The following is a 17,021-nucleotide window of genomic DNA, read 5'->3' on the forward strand; positions in this document are numbered from 1 at the left end:
ATATATGGGTGTTCAAGCTGCTGCCTCAATACCATCACCATATGTATCTACACACCTCTTAGTAAGACAGGCAGAAATGCAGACTAGAAAGTAAGCCTCAAGCAAGCAGTCATTAGGCCTATATAAAAATCTGACATCATATTGAAAAAAAAAATTCTGGAGAATAAGTAGCAGAAGCATCTTGTTGTCACACATGTCGATTTTTAGGTGTTTTATGTGGAAGAGATGACAAAAGACCCGCCACTTTCTGTTTTAAAGAGGAAATTCCGAGCTCAAATACAGTGGAAGTCAATGAGAGTTTTGTTGTGCGTGTGCTAAACTCTGAGGGGATACGACTGAAAACTGTAAGTCCCATAACACTGAAAAACACACCAGGCAAAAGAGGACAAAAATACCTATATTTGGATGCATACATTGTATAAAAAAGTGTAAAAACTATGCACGAAATCGTTTAAACATACAAATAGCTCAAAGGTTAGAGTCCACGACATCATCACACTCTATGTTGAACATTCTGTGGTGAAATCTCCACAAATCATAAAACTTAAATTGTGATTTTGTAAAATACCATAAAGGGTATACCAAAATACCAGTAGAGTCACAACTTCCCATTTAAACTTTGAATGTTTCTTCTGTAAAGCATGTCTGAGCTATAGAGCTCCGAAGAGGATCGTATACATGGAAAATGTAAGTCATTTTTTCCTTTTTGATAATTTAATCTATGCTGTATAGTCTCCAGCTACCAACAGCCAGAACACTATTCCCAATCGAGCTGAACATTTTGATGTATTTTTGTATGGGTTTGTCTAAAGCTGTGGGAGGAGTAGCAAACCAAAAAAATCTTGAAATGGAAGAATAACAGGCAAATACTGTAGCAATAAAGGGTGCTTCAGTGCATTTGTATTATTCAAAAAGGATTAATTAGTCAAATTTCCCACCAGTAGGCTATTATTTGCTATTGTGCCTCTGGAACCCTGCTTGTATTTCATAAACTAAATAATTCTACTTTTTATTAAAGACCAATTGATCCCATGGGTTGTCCAATTTATTTAGCTGCTTAGCCAGTATATTTAGGTCCTTCTACTGTAATTTCAATTTATACTGGTCCTTCATGTCAATTCAGTGTTCAAAAGGATATTCTTCCGATCTGGTTACGATAGCCTAAACTATCGCATAGCCTGCTTTAATAATTCAGAAACTGCACTACATGACACAATTTAAGATCCTGAATAAAAGCTTATTTCTGAGAGGAAACTGATTTGAGTTTAAAATATTGAATACAGAGCCTTGCTGTGTAACTAAATATTAATCATAATAAATACCATTTTATAGGCACAAGATTAACGAGAACACTTCTGTTTTTATCTGTCACAGTGGTTTAAAGCTGCTGACTTTTCTGGCTTCATGTTCTCTTAAAGCAGCACAACTCTTGACAGAACAGCACAGACATTTCTGCATTATTATGCCTCCATGTGCCGCTACGTGAAAATTACATCTGGATGAAAAGAGGCCACGTTGTTTCTTTTGTTCGACTGCTTTTTATATTTATATGCATCTGCCGGAGGACGCTTTTCACAGGAGCCAAGCACAGAAAAACCCACTCAAGTATTGATTACACATTTAAAGCACCAACAGATCTGGATTTAAATCTGTAACATTCCTGTTAAAGTGAGAACTCTGACACCAGCTGGTTAAATAAGATACTTGACCATTTATTAAATATACAGAAATACTGTTCAAAATCCACACAAGAAAGTGTTAAAGGATAAATCCTTGATTCAAATGTAAACAAAATGGTTGCCCCATTATACAGTGCGTGTAAAGCCAATGGGACTCATTTTCTTTTAGCGGATTAGCAACACTGCTGATTTAAAACCCAATTATGCACAGCTAAATGTGTGTGTCAGTGTCATCAGATGTTGTAAACAGTGTGTAAATAATCACACCTTTGTAAACATTAGAACTGAACAGATGGGCATCTGGAATTGCAGTGGACAAGTAGAGCAGAAAGGTTTAGTTTTCACTGCCTTTTTGACTGTATATGCACAAAGTGCTGCTGAATAATTAAGGGTTGTGACTGTTATAATGGAGAACCACACTGTGCTGCAAAATTACAGTGATTGAAAGAAAAAAATAAACATCACAGAACAACAAAGAGAGTACTTCAGAAACGTTTTACAGAACATACTAATCGAATCTATCAAAAATGATTGGCTCTTTGATTCAGAGAATGACTCGCAATCACTGTAGCTATAACTCAAGACAACACAATAGTTAAAGCACTGAAGACAATCGTTTCAGAACATCTCGGACCATTCAGGGTGTTTGTTTTCTTCTCCACTTCAACCTTATTTACAGAAATACAAACCTGATATCAAATGCAACCAAAAGAAAAGAGTTGAATAAATTTACCAAAAACACTCATCTTTAGTGTCACAGCGCTTGGCGACTCAGAAAAACTTGACCTAAAATGTGCTTTTTGATCCATGTCTTGTGAAAGCCTGACCGATTTTCACAGGTGCGCACAATTAACTACCACACTGGCAGGCGTCAGGACGGAGACAGGAGCTGCTTCTGTAAACATTCAAATCATCATTGACATTGGACCTCAATTAACAACTCAAATATATATAAAAAACAAACAAAAAGGATTTTGCTTGGAGACTTAGGACCCATTTGGTCCTAAATTTCCAAGAATCTTGACGGTATTTTACCCAACTTTACATCAAGCTCTAAAAACGATCCTGCACTGCATAAAAAAAAAAACAATTCTTTGTTGATTCTTGGTTATATTATTTAAATTATTGTGCAGGCTAACAAAAGTTGAGTTGGGATTTCATAAACTCATAAAGGTTTATACAATCCATGACAGTGTGTCAACATCCTGTGAGCAGGAGGGCCCAGTCATTCATTAAGATGTGAACATTCTGAAATAAATGAAAATGGGTCTTTTTGAAGCATTAGTTGTGTGACCCTCCTGGCAAACTGAATCAAATGGAGATGCTGAGTCATAAAAAACGGTAAATGATCGATAATTTTAGCCCTTGCAGGTGTTCCATGTTGTCGGGGTTGGAGATGAAGGTTCCAGGCTGAGAAATGATTACCCAGTGACTCCACTTCATTAAAAGCTAATAGAACTGGTTAGCCTATGGACCCATTAGGCTGTGAGAGATAACCTGAACTAAGTTACACAGCAGCCGTGTTGTGTACTTTGCTCTTTTCCTACTGAACAGCTTTAAATGACAACGAAAATATGACTGAACCAAAATACGACATGAGTTGCACCTCGAATGTCAGAAACCATGTTGCTCCAGGGTTAGCCCACAGTTAGAAACATTTAGCAATTGCTGAGTGATATCATTGACTTACATGTACGTAAATAATTTATAATTTCTGAAAGTGCACAAATGCACAGCCTGGTTTCACGAAATAGCACATAACAGTGCAGGTTATCTCACTTTTTATCCTAAATATTTAAAAAATAATAAATGACGGCCTGTTCTGAAGGTGTTATTCCTGCCTGCTTTATGTCATTTTGTATAGGTAAATTGGATATCAAAACAGAGATCTGTGCCACTTTTAGGCTGCGTGGACCATTATGTCCTTACAACACTCTGACCAAATGCAAGTGTGCATTTCACACAGCTAGAATAAAAGAGGTGATAAAAGAGGCCCAATGTTTGGTCGTCTGCTAAGGAGAGTTAGGGGCAACACTGTGCGAGCTGTAGAATATGCGCACAGTGAAAGTGAAAGCTGGTCTGGAGGCAGAAAAGTGTTGCTCCCCAGTAATACAGACACATATCTTAATGCCATCTGTCTCCTACTCAGACATGGTTTCTCACTCACACCTATTTCCCTTCCTTATCCTCTAAGCGGGCTGGAGTGAAAATGTAGTCCAAGGCTTGTCTCTCGGCAGCGGCCACGTTGGGGTGCCACAGGTCCACCATGAAGACCACCCTGGGGCCATCTTCTGGGTTGCCTATGCACACAAACAATGCAACAAAACAACAACAACAATCTCATATCAGATTCATAATCATTTTACCCCCATTTTCCTAATGTTGGATTATGTTGCGCTTTCAGGAAAATAAATCAAAAAGCAGCATTGCAGAAAAGAATGCATATCACCCACTGTCTTACATGTTTCAAATAAAGATGTAATGTGTTAGTGCTCAGAGTCTCAGCTACTACCACAGCACAGTTTAGCTCAATATCTGTAAAATTGACAACATTATAGCCATTTTTGTGTTGGCTAAAGTCATATAGCTGTGTCGGACAAATTAAATTGGGCTGACTCCAAAAGGTAATCAGTTGTAGATGTACATCCAGTGAATAGATTCTCATAGTTTCATGAAAACCCATCCACTGGTTTATGAGATATTTTGCCAAAAGTCAGACAACAAACACACTAAGACACAGGCAATAGCCTTGATGGCGGCGGGCAGTAAAGACAGTTTCAGTCCCCTCTTACCGTCATGGAAAGCCCTGTGGAGGAAGGAATCATCAAAAAGCAGACAGCTGCCTTCTGACCAGCACTGTGGCTCTCCACCAACTACAAGCTCACAGGATGGAGGTACTCTGAGTCCTAACAGAGAAAAATAACAAGTCCATCCATGTGTTAAATACAGTGTTTATATATATTCTGAGATGCTATCTAACTTCCATTTAGTGTCCTGTATGTATACAGCATTCTGCTTTAAAAGCTTTTATCAAAGGTCTTGCCTTCAAAACAATAAACATTACTATTTATAGTCATTCCACAGATGGTAATAGAATCAAAGCTCAGGTGCATTGAAAACAATAACCATTTCTGCACATGGTACAACATTTCTCAGGAGGATATGGACTAAAACAACACAGCAGCTGATTTACTTCTTTGCTCCTACACCGTGTTTAAATATGGTTGTTTGTGAAATCAACCGCTGCTGTGTTGAGTTGAATACACACTGAGCTTCATCACTTTCAGTCCACTTCACTCTCTTACCCACGTGGCAGCGCAGCCTGACATTTGTTGGACCGTAATGCTCAGTAATGAGAGCTCCGGGCGTCAGCACGGAGAAGCAGGCATTTCCGAAAACGTTGTTGGCGATGAAGGTGCGCAGCTGGCCCAGCACCCTCCAGGCCCGCGGACATCTCCGGACATTTAGAACCAAAGGGGTGCCTTGGTTCACCAGGTAGTAGGTCCACCACTGCCCACGAGGAGTGCTGTTTGCTTTCCATCCCGGCGGGAGGGAGGAGCCACTGCGGGCTGGAGGTTGGTGGTAGATGCTCTCAAACTCAGCCAGAAGAGTTGGGAAGCTCTGCTCGAGCAGCTCCACGTCGTGCCTCTGCACTTCTCTGGAGAAGAAAGGGGCGGATGGCAAGTCGGGGAGGAAAAAGACCTCTGGCCGCTGGATCGTCGGTCGGCTGTTGAGGTACCGGCCTTGGTCACGAACTCCCTTGTGCACCCTGCCCATACCTGACCAAGTGTAGCGCTTGGCGTATTCCTGCAGGCTGTGATAGAGCTTCTGGTTGAGGCTCTCACCAGCGCTGGTACAGCGGAAACACTCAGATGACTGGCAAAAAGCAAAGCCGTTCTGCTCCTCCAGCATTGATCCGTGCTTCCCTTTCCCCCTGCCCCGACAGTCTGAACTCATGAAGCCCCCCACCACCCCTCCGATCCGACCGGACCCACTCAGATACCTCCTACGCAGGGGGCTGGAGCCGTGTTCGCGGCCCACTCTGTAACAGTACCACATAAACAGCACCAGCACGCACATGGCTGTGACGAACGCACAGACCTCACACTCCCTCACAGACTGGATCCCTCCGGCCACCATCTCCCTCACACTCTCCAGTGACCACTCCATCTTCCTCCTGCCCTGCTGAAGCTGATAAAAATATAAAAAAAAGCTGATGAAGAATGAGTTACAGTGTCTTGTCTTGACTGTGACAGAAAGGGGCCCTAAACCACACGCAGCGTGTTATGGAGTCTGGTGCCGAGCAGCTCTCCTGGCCCCCTCTGATGTAAACAGCCTGCTGATCTGATCTGACACGGTCGCTCTTCGGGCCTAACATTTCAGCGCTCTGCGACGAGGGGAGGCTTCTCCTTGCATGATGTCTGCGCTGCGCTGTACTCCTGCTGCTTGTTCTTTCAGACAAATGCAGACAGACACTGCGCCTTGGGTTAACTGTTCTCTGCAAAACAAAGACAGAAGGAGAGAGAAAAAAGTCAGACGGGAACAGGATGTTATAACGGATGATATATAGGACGGTGCTTCCTTAGATTTGAGCTCAGCACACTTGCTCCGTGACTGTAAAACACATCTTCTTCAGTTAGTTTGGCAGCACATTCCCATTTTCTTTTACTCACAAAGTGTAATAAACACCTGCTGGACTTCAAAATGGCACGCACACAGGCAGTGAGCAAAAACTGGATTTTGGCATCCCTGTACTGCACTCTATAAAGCCATGAGTCATGGGCACGTTGCTGCATTTAACACAAATATCTCCCCTTCCTATTACTAAGCACCACACACACACACACACACACACACACACACACAGCACACAGTGAATTATGTAAACAGAGCCGAAACCCACCCACATTTCTAATAGGCATTCATAGGTTTCTCAGCAGGAGCTGTCCAAATGGATCCTCAGGGAGGGAAGGAGGAGGAGGGGAGGGGGAATATATGTGGTCGTATGCAGTATTAGGACCAAAAGCAGGTTGCATTACATGAGAACGATTATATAATGCTAATGGAGCAGCCGCTTCGGTGCTGAGGAGTGAGCAATGCGTCAAGTGGGATCAGAACTCTGAAGATGCGCTCTCACCAAAAATGGTCCGGTTATCCTGCTCGAGCAGATCCTCCCCTACATCCTGTCTGACAGCATCAGGACGCCCCCACATCCCCCCTTCCCCCCTCCCTCCCCATCCTTCACACTTCAGCTCCCATTAGACTGTTAGATGAAGAAGAAGCCACGAATAACACACACCCTGTTCCATCCCTTCGCAATCCATCCAAGACGCCCGAGTTCAGGACTAATAAGCTTCAAAACAAGCACCCGAAACACCAGCGGGTGCTGAAAGCCCTCGGTAAATAAATAAACAAATAAACAAATAAAGAGATCGCACGAACCTCCACGTCTGCAGCTATACGTGGATGTTTGGTGCGCTGATTCGCGCGCAGTTTGCGTCCATACCTACTCAGCATTCATGGCTGTCTGTGGCCATCGGAGAGGAGAGGCGCACAGGTGTTCCCCCAGGCAAAGCTGCGCACCACTGCAGTGCACACGGCAGACGGCTATCACTCGCCAGCATCATAGGGATCAGCTCCGAAATTGAACACAAAAAGAAGAAGAAGAAGAAGAAGAAGAAAAAGAAGCCAGAGCTGGAGCTCACATGCGTCGTTATGATAAATTAAATATATATATTTACGCAGGCCGGCCTGAGCGACGGGCCGACTCCCTGTCTGCGCTGGACGGCGGCGTCGGAAAGGCTTCGGGAAACATTCATGTAACTACTGACGCTTCACTTGGGAAGCCACCCAGCGTCAAGCACCGGAAGGAACATGGAACACTGTTTCCGTTCGGTTCCTTCAAAATAAAACCCGCGGAGTCAAGAAAAGTCAAGCTGTGTATTAAAGGCCTAGCATTTCTTGAAGGAATGCATATCTCCCGCTGCCTTTAACCCCAGGGTTTTAGACTCAGATTATCTTATAGGAAATGATGGAGTTGTAGCCATTTTGGTCAAACCTTGAAATGCATGATCTCACATTGTTGTCACGCTCAGAGTAAGTGTTGTGAATGACTGTCATCAACTACCACACCAAATTTCATCTCAATGTCTGTAAAACTGACTGAGTTGTAGCCACTTTTGCATTTTCTAAAGTAAGTTAGCTGTGATCTTGAACTGGGTTGACTCCAAAAGTTATTCGATTGTAAATGTACATCAAACAAATACTTTCATTGGAAAGTTTCTTTAAAATCTGCTCAGTGGTTCATGAAATATTTTGCTAACAGACAAACAAGGTTGACTCCAACAACTATTGCTGAATTTTTAAGCAAAAATTCACATAAAATAAATGTGAAAAAGTTTTAAAGTCACTGAAAAAAAAGTCAAAACCTAGAGGGTGAATAGTTTTAGTGAAGGGGTAAACTGTTTAAACTTATTTTATTTTGCTTGGCTATGCTTATGTTATATTTTAATTTAGTTTAGCCTGTGTTTGAGATAAACTGAGCTTATTTTGGCCTTTTATTAAAATCTTTTTAACTCTTAAATAGCCTTCTGGTACCTTTAGTTCAGTTTAGTCTATCTTAACTTCATTTCTGATCTGTTCAGCTGAGGTTTTTAAATCCTAGTTTAGTTTATGTTATCTTATTATCAGTTTATTATATCTTAGTTTGCTTTTCCCCAGTTTATCTTTAGTATAACCTAGTATGACTTGCTATAGAAGTTTAGTTTAGCTTTTTACATCCTAGTTTCCTAACTTAGTTTTTCATCTGTTTATGTTACTTTTGCTCATTTATTTTATTTAGATTATCTTAGCTCATGTTTTAGATAAGTTTGGTTTAGCTTCTTATATTGCTGTGTGTGTTTTCATGACAACTCTGTATTTTTGTGTTGTCATGTTGTAAAGCACTTTGAACCGCCTTGTTGCTGAAAAATAAATTTGACTTGCCTTGACTTGGTCCATATTTGTAGCTTTACGGACGCTTCATCTGTGTTAGATGTCTACAGTGAGTGGACGCAAGACTTTAAAGATCTTTTCAGCTGCTCTCATTAACTGCTGTAGGGGACTGTGATCCAGACTGATCACTTTTCAAACTGGACAGAGATGTGGCTGCTCAGGATGCTCACAATTTCTCTGCAGAGAGTGGCTGTTTCAGATGAGCTTTCCTCAGTCTTCTTAGAAAGCAGAGACTCTGTTAAGCTTTTTTAGTAATGGAACCAGTGTTGAGGAACCAAGAGAGGTTCTCCTCCAGGTGAACACCAATAGATTTGGTGTTCTTGGCTAGCTCCACAACAGATCCATCTAACCTCAGTGAAGAATGATCACTCTGTTGTTTCCTGTACTCAAAACCCTCTCTTTAACTTTGTCCACATTCAAAGATAGGTTTGCTTTGCACCAGTGCCCCAGCCATTGGACGTCCTCTCTGTACGCTGACTCATTGTTCTTGCCAATCAGACTGTTCACGATTATGCCATCAACAAACTGGATGATATAGTTGGAGCTGTGCATTGCAGCTCAGTCATGAGTCAGCAGAGTGAAAAGCAGTAGACGGAGCTCATGGCCCTGAGTGGAGTGATGCTGGAGATGTTACTTCCAGTCCAGGCTGACTGGGGTCTCTCTCTCTCAGTCAAGAAGTCAAGGATTTAACTGCAGAGGAAATGTGTTCAGGCACAGCAGGTTCAGCTTTTTAATGAGGTGCTGAGGAATGGTTGTGTTGAACAGTGAACTGAAGTCTATGGACAGCGTTCGCATGTATGTATCCTTTTTGTTCTAGTGCATATGACAGACTACTCTTTCCACCAGCCAATGGTACATTCCATCATAAATAACCACACAATTTCCATATGCATTGTGTAAGTTAAAAAACAACTGGACTTCTATTCTGTAACTGAAGACGTTTCACTTCTCATCTGATGAGATTTCCCAGTTCAAAATGGAGAGGGTGTGGAGTTTGAGCTTTTCAAGCTGAGATGTAATGAAAGATGCATTCACTTGCAGATTGCCCTCACTCTCCTAACAATAGAGGCTCGTTAGGGTCTTTGTTAGTCTGACTCACAGATGGGCCGTTCTGATCACATGAATGAAGGTTTTGATTAGAGTGAAACCTACTGTTTATCAGGCTTAATGCTCCATTATTGGTTTTTGAAAGCTGAAATCTGGGACCTCCTCTAACAATGACTCATATACTATAGACATGACATCACGTGACTTTGGATGAGCTAAAAATGCCGCCATCTTAAGGAATTAAAAAAAAAAAGTTAAAAAACAAAAACAACTGGACTTCTATTCTGTAGCTGAAGACGTTTCGCTTCTCATCCGAGGAGCTTTCTCAATTCTGAATTGAGAAAGCTCCTCGGATGATTTCTCAGATTTCAGCTAAATGTTTTTGTTTGTGCAAAAATCTAAATTAAAAGAATAATTGGGCCTATTAAAAAAGTATTTTCCTCCTAAATAGTGTAGTAGAATTTTATATTCTTGTCTGACAATTTATAGAAAATACATTTATTCAAGCTGAAAAAATCTTTCAAACCTGTATTTTGAAGTTGATATTTTCTGATTTCCGGTTTGCGCTGGTAAATCTCTTCCGCATTCTGAGGGCTCTCTTATTCCAGTACCACTCTGGGCTGCAGACAGCATTTCCCAGGATGCACCGCAGCCAGCGTGATTTTTTTTATTATTTTTTTTTAAGATTTTCAAAATCATGCCAAAGTAGGTCAGTGGTTGGTGCCATGGGCTGCAGGTTCGAGCCCAGGTTGCGGCAGGAAGGGCATCCGGTGTGAAACAGCTGCCAAATGTTTCATGCGAGTTTGTGGCAGTCTCTGAAGAAGAGAGCAGCTGAAAGAACAACACGTTTAATTTTATCAGGGCTTTCTCTAAAGAAGAGATCATCTCATTTGATTGTCCACTGATCACATGGTTCAAAAAGTTGAACTGATAACATCCATCATTTACAGGGATGTTGTTGGTACAACATGATAATAATCGTGAAACTTTGTTAATAATTGATCTGCATCAGGATACATCTGATTGTTGCTTAATGTACTTCTTATCTACCTGTTTAAGTCAAAAATCGCAAAAAGAAAATTCTAAGTGTTTTTATGACAACTGGCTTTTTTTTTGTTTTGTTTTTTAAAGAAAAGTGATAAGACTATAAAAATTCAAAAAGCTAGTTTATTGAAATGTCTTACTTTTACAATATATCAAAAACACTCAAAGGCATCCATTTTTGTCAGTAAATCCTCACCTCATCAGTAGCAGCAGAAAGAGAAAGTGAAAGCTCCTCTCATCGCGCTTTCTTCCATTCAGGTTAGTGTTTACCTCTCTGCATACAAATAATGACCACAATTAATAAATGTTGATGCTTCATACTTATTTGCAGTTTGAAGAGATTATGCATATTTTTTCAAATTTACCTTTTGCAAACAAACAAACAAAAAAAATTAATATTCTCTGTGCTCTGTGCAGGAAGGAAGTGAAAACGACCCTTGTCGATGTCTCACTTTGAACAGTCAAGACTAAAGAAACCGTACTGATCCAAGCAAGAGAGGAGAAATATGGGAAGGTGCAAGGTTTTTTTAGGAGTGCTTTCTTTTTTAGTACTTTCTGGTGTCATAATATATGTTACCCTGAAGTACAAATGCCCAGACTTCTCTAAAGCTGCTGTGGCTGCAGACTCAAAGACCTGTTCAGAGATTGGAAGGTAAGTGGTCATAATGCTTTAATAATGACATACAAAAAAAACGTTTATATTACTTTATTTTTTTAAAACTGAACACTTATGGTTTCTATCTTTTAGCTAAGACCTGCTTTTTGAAATAAAGACTGCTCAGAAATTATATTTGTCTTTAAGAAGCTGGGAGACAGCATAAATTATTACACAAATATGCTTCAGTGTCACAATTTCAAACGTTTATTGCCTCAGACTGACAAGGAAGCTACACAGAACCACAACCATCCACCAATAAGCAGAACAAAAACATACAATGTCTTCTAGCAATCAACTGACTAACGCTGATTGTGATCAATGTGAACTTTTCAGGGACATCCTCCAACAAGGAGGCTCAGCTGTAGACGCAGCAATTGCTGCTCTTCTGTGCACTTCTGTTATAAACCCACAGAGTTCAGGGATCGGAGGGGGTGCCATATTCACAGTGATGGACAGCTCTGGTAACAAACCCATTCATATATCTACTACAACTGAAGTAATAAGAGTTCATTGACCATATTTATTCATTTTGTAGGTAATGTGAAAATCATCAACTCCAGAGAGACTGTACCCGCAAATGTGACATATACTGTGCTAGACTCCAATTCAAAACCTTGCAGCAACACAAGAGGTACTTCACAAACAAGCATACATTTTTTTTCTGATTTTGTTAGAATTTGGGTTTGCTTTTGGTTAGGGTTTAAAAAATTAAAAATTACAACCTATTAGTCTTATACCATATTAGGATATAAAAGTAGCACACATGTACATGTTGTTGATATTCATATGCAAACTTTCAGTGATGCCTCCAAAACATTGATGTTCAGATATGTGTCATCTCACTCCATACCACAAAGTTGTCATACCCATCAAAGTCACATTTGAAGCAATTTTAACTGTCTGAGATGCAAACTTTTCTTTGGTGTGCATTATTTCAATGCAATATCCTTGAATGAGGACACAGGGTCTTAGGAGGAGACGCAGGACAACACATTTAAACATTTTAATAGAAAAATGGCTTTTATGTTCTGTGTTTTGTGTGTGGACAATGGATTTTAGATTTTAGACGGCTGCAGAAAACTAATTTCATTGCTTTTGCATTTGAACTGGAATCACTAAGATGTGTGAATCATTTGGATGTTCATGGCTGCTATAGCTGCAGCAGACCAGTAGATGTCACTGGTGGGGTGCATCTTTGAGGCTTGGTAACACAGTTTCTTAAACTTTTATATTTAGCCATGTCAAAGTCTATGCAAGTCTTAATTGCATTTTTGTACCTAATCCCCTTTCTTTGTAAGCTTTCGTATAGAAGCATTCATCCAAAGGAAAGAACATTTTCCTTTTTAAGATACTGTACTTGCTAATATTGCATTATCCTCATCCATTAATTCCTCACAGCAGCTGTGTACAAAATAAAAATGTTTTCTGTCATCAAAACATCAAAATATAAACAGACATATCTAGTACAGTAGCTTTTGAGACTGCACACATAGTTGTATATTGCATTTATAAAGCAGGACACAAAAACTAGGCAATGTAGTACTGCACATGTTGGCTTTATATAGTCAGCTGGAGCAGTGCTGATTGTAGACTCTGACAACTACTGAGACAAATTACCTGCAGTAACACTTGCATCTGGTCTGCTGTGGTCTGTCAGTGAAGAAGTTTTCCAAAGCAGTTAATGGTGTCATGCACGGAGTGAGAAATATTGTCAAATATAAACATTAGTATGGCTGGAATCCAGTGACGGCTGGTGTTGATATTTGTAGGGTGGGCCTACAGATACATAATAAAATGCTGCAGTTTGGATTCTAAAAACAGAAGAATCCAATTTAAAATAAAGAAATCTTGCTATAATTTGACATCACTGTCAGGATTTGGGTTTTGTTTAGTTTTTTTCTTTGCAATTTCTTTTGTATTTAGGGTTATTGTTTTCATGTTGTCTTTGTATTGTTTCTGCCTCTTGTGTTCTGTCATCATTCACTTCTATGTTTATCTCTTGTCTTCCTACCGCACCCATCTTCACCTGTTCCTAATTGTAATCTCTCACCTGTGCCCACTTCCCCTAATTACCCTCAGCTTTAAAACCTGGTCACTTTCTCCACTTCCTTGCTGGTTCATCCTTGTCTTGCCTCACCTTGCCTTTTTATTGCTTTGGATTTTTGTTACGTTTAGTTTTGCTGCCCCATCAGCTTTTTGTTTTCTTGTTCTTTTGATTAAAAATACATTTTTATTTTGTGCTGTAATGAGTCTGCGCATTGGGTTCACCACTCTCTCCGCCCGTCCTAACAACCATGTCCTTTTTTAGCACAAAGAAAACCTCAAAAAAGGACATGATGTTAATTTACAGCAGGTTTTCTTTATTTCAAATTCGATGCTACTGTGCTGCAGTAGCTGCTGTGGTCCTATGGGTGTGGGGTCTTTTTGGTATTTGTAAAATACAGGATGTCTTCTATTGATGAGCTGCTCTCCTTTGTCCAAAGTAGCCTAAGTTCTTTATATATTTTTTTTTGAACTCAAAAACAGCATGGACATAGTCTACACCTAAAGGCGAGTGCATCAATGACCAAACTAAATGTGCATCTCCACATACTTTTCTTCAAGTAAACAGTACTGTACAGTAAAATTTGAAAACATTGTTTAATTGAGATAATCTTTTTAACTTATGAAAATGGTTGTATAGGATAACAAGAACAAAAAATGTTCCAATGATACTGGTAGTTAAAAAAATACAAAAGTTTAACTAGTAGTAACAGCTTTCACATAACAACAAAGTAATTTATATGGTCTTATATTTCCTTTTGAGATGAGGAGTACCTGAGAGAATTTAATGAATTTCTTTCCCCAAAATATTTAATAACTGAATGAATTCACAGCTTATTTTTCTGCATTGATTGTTTCTTCATTCTTCCATTCAGGTAACAAATGGATTGGGGTTCCAGGAGAAATTCGAGGTTATGAAGCTGCACACAAGCTTTATGGGAAGCTGCCGTGGGCCACTCTCTTCCAGCCGACCATCAAACTGGCCAGAGAGGGGATCAAAATTCCTGAGGTTCAGGGTAGTTCCATCCCATCCATCCCAAACACAGACGAGACCCGTGCCCTATGGTACAGAAGAAAACCTGACTTACTATGCCAATAAAAAACATAAGCTGTTTTACATTTTTCACTTTTCTCTCTTTTTGTTTGTCCTTTTAGGAAGTTATTTTCAGACAAGAAGGGAAACTTGCTTAAAATTGGAGGCACAGTGAAATTTGAGAAACTGGCTGACACTTTGGAGATAATTGCAAATAATGGTGCAGACAGTTTTTATAGTGGGAAAATAGCAGAGGATTTAGTCCATGATGTACAGCAGGCAGGTAAGATCAGAAGGATTTTATCAAATGATTTGAATCACTCACACTCTTGAGTGAGCTACCCAGATCCATCAAAGGTTGTAATTTTTGTGCAGGTGATATGAGTTTTGTTCTGTTTCACTCAGGATGAAGGATTTGTTTTGTTTGTTTGTTTTAGGTGGAATCCTCACTCTACAGGACTTGGCAATGTATAAAGTTAATGTGACTGATGCATGGACTGTCCCTTTGGGAGAGTACCAGATGTACATACCCCCACCCCCTGCAGGAGGAGCTGTCCTCAGCCTCGTCCTCAACATCCTGAAAGGTTCCTACTGGAGACAGACATTAGAGCTGGAGTTTCTTTAGATTTTAAAATGACAAAACAAAACAAAAACATAATGTGTCAAAAATAACTGGCCAATTTAATGGTTTTACTTAAAGTTGCATTTTAGTATTTTTACTGCAGTTCTGGTGATGTGTGTTAGTTTTAGTTTCATTGTAAGAAAAGACCCTTGACCAACCTTTATAAATGAAATGAAACAAAAATGAAATTTTTAATGTGTTTCATTTCCAGAGTATCAAATGAACTCAGCACCTGAGTCTTCTGATGAGAAGACACGTTTTTATCATCTCTATGCTGAAGCTTTTAAATTTGCCAATAGATTAAAGAAACACATCCGGAATCCAAACTTTGTATCAGAAAACGTGAGTATTACACAATGCTTTAAAGAACGTGCATACATTAATCAGTATTTTTTTTTTTTTACCAGTAAATTCAAATATGAATAAAACAAAGGTATAAATGAATTCTTCATCTTGAAATTGCTTATGGGTACAAATTAAATCATCATTTCAAATTTTGACTGAGATATTGATTGCTGGGAGACTGGCATCAGCACCACACAACCCCAAGTTAACTCCTTCTGCTAAAAAATGAAACATGGATGATAATGTTTGATAATGTTGTGTGTGTTTTTTTTCTGCCATGTTAGCAAAATATCTCCTGAACAATTGGGCAGATTTTAATAAAGCTCCCCAAAAATTAATTAATGGTTGTACATTTAAAATTGTTCAGTGAATTTTACAGACATTGAACTAAAATTAATATAAATAGCTATTATATCTGACAGCTTCAGATTTTAAATTGCTGGAAGTAAGTCAAAAATTTGAGCTGAGACTAATTTCTGCTCATCCATCCTGAACCGTTTACAGTGAATGCTTTTTGATTCATGTAGTGAAGGTTTGGTTTTTCATTATAAGAAATATGAAACATGCTGTCAATTTTTTTTAGAAATTTAGCCCTGATCCATTTTATTCAAGAGTTTTTTTCTTCTTCTGTGTTTTATATTCCCTACTACTCACAGACAAAGATTTTGACAGAGGACGGCTTTGCTAGCAAGATACGGGCCAAGATTAAGACCAACATGACTCTTATTAGTGACTACAACATCCCCCTGAATCCAACTGACTCCCAGACTGATGATGACCCCAGCAGGTCGCCTGTCTCTGGTGGTACCACACATGTGTCTGTGCTGGCTGAAGATGGATCTGCTGTGTCTGTCACCAGCAGCATCAATAACGTGTCAGTATCTGAACAGTTTTATAGAAATCATCCAGTGCATGTTTATTGCCTGTCACTTTATTTCAGCTATTGTGCAGAGATCTGGGGAAACAATTATAAAACTACACTACAGTCACGTTGTATTCTTCAAAAATAAGCAGTTCATATCATTTAAAATGCAGGTTACAGGATTAATACAAACTCCCCATTCTTACAGCTTGAAATAACAAACTTTTATTCAAATAAAAAAATAATCAACTGTCAACTCTTTTTGTGTGTAGCTCTGGAACAGTGAGTGTGGAGATAAAGCAGTGTCTAGATGTATAGCAATTAAAAAAAGATTTAAGGAGATGATATTTATGAGATACAAAGAAGAGAATGTTGCATTAAGTAAATGATGCTGTCTAGTAAATTGCTACTTATAATAGTTAACATTCCCAACTGGAGATGATTGGTTTGATGGGTATAGTTATGGAGCTGTGAAAAGAAACGTGGCAATATACTGTATGTGACAGTGAGACCTGGAGATGTGTGGTTGGGAGGAATGGCCCCCGTGATCTGAACCCGAACGGTGTTCTGTTGTTGGACTTCTGTGCTCGTCATGGATTGTCCATAACGAACACCATGTTCAAACATAAGGGTGTCCATATGTGCTCTTGGCACCAGGACACCCTAGGTCGCAGTTCAATGATCGACTTTGTTGT

At 39.6% G+C, this 17,021-nt stretch overlaps 2 protein-coding genes across 4 annotated transcripts in view; one reads left to right on the top strand and one right to left on the bottom strand.

The window, feature by feature from the left end:
• Positions 1-1,691: 1,691 nt before the first annotated feature.
• asphd2 (aspartate beta-hydroxylase domain containing 2) lies at positions 1,692-7,534 on the bottom strand. Of its 3 annotated transcripts, none has more exons than XM_017414718.2 (4): positions 7,190-7,534; positions 4,985-6,177; positions 4,472-4,585; positions 1,692-3,979 (listed from the first exon to the last, which is right to left on the bottom strand). In XM_017414718.2, exons 2-4 carry the CDS (start codon positions 5,847-5,849, stop codon positions 3,849-3,851), a joined length of 1,110 nt encoding a protein of 369 aa, XP_017270207.1. In that variant the 5' UTR covers positions 5,850-6,177; positions 7,190-7,534; the 3' UTR covers positions 1,692-3,848. The 3 variants fall into 3 exon arrangements, with proteins under 3 accessions (XP_017270207.1, XP_017270206.1, XP_017270205.1); XM_017414717.2 differs by having other exon boundaries at positions 7,186-7,534; XM_017414716.2 differs by having other exon boundaries at positions 7,122-7,534.
• Positions 7,535-10,527: 2,993 nt separating this feature from the next.
• LOC108234958 (glutathione hydrolase 5 proenzyme) overlaps positions 10,528-17,021 on the top strand; it is a 12,120-nt gene continuing 5,626 nt past the window's right edge. Inside the window, exons 1-9 of the mRNA XM_017414585.3 lie at positions 10,528-11,021; positions 11,181-11,415; positions 11,755-11,882; positions 11,957-12,052; positions 14,340-14,529; positions 14,620-14,780; positions 14,935-15,081; positions 15,331-15,461; positions 16,121-16,338. Coding sequence (XP_017270074.1) covers positions 11,270-11,415; positions 11,755-11,882; positions 11,957-12,052; positions 14,340-14,529; positions 14,620-14,780; positions 14,935-15,081; positions 15,331-15,461; positions 16,121-16,338 — 1,217 coding nt within the window. The 5' untranslated portion in view covers positions 10,528-11,021; positions 11,181-11,269. The remainder of the gene's footprint in view (positions 11,022-11,180; positions 11,416-11,754; positions 11,883-11,956; positions 12,053-14,339; positions 14,530-14,619; positions 14,781-14,934; positions 15,082-15,330; positions 15,462-16,120; positions 16,339-17,021) is intronic.

The sequence above is a fragment of the Kryptolebias marmoratus genome, linkage group LG1 (assembly GCF_001649575.2).
Source record: "Kryptolebias marmoratus isolate JLee-2015 linkage group LG1, ASM164957v2, whole genome shotgun sequence".
NCBI classification, from domain to species: domain Eukaryota; kingdom Metazoa; phylum Chordata; class Actinopteri; order Cyprinodontiformes; family Rivulidae; genus Kryptolebias; species Kryptolebias marmoratus.

Bases quoted from the DNA above. Each gene is read 5' to 3' on its own strand.
- asphd2 (XM_017414718.2), bottom strand. From the start codon at position 5,849: ATGGAGTGGTCACTGGAGAGTGTGAGGGAGATGGTGGCCGGAGGGATC. The intron at 4,586-4,984 runs GTAAGAGAGTGA...TTTCTCTGTTAG, and splicing joins CAGGCTGCGCTGCCACGTGG to GACTCAGAGTACCTCCATCC. The intron at 3,980-4,471 runs GTAAGAGGGGAC...TTGTGTGCATAG, and splicing joins CCACAGGGCTTTCCATGACG to GCAACCCAGAAGATGGCCCC.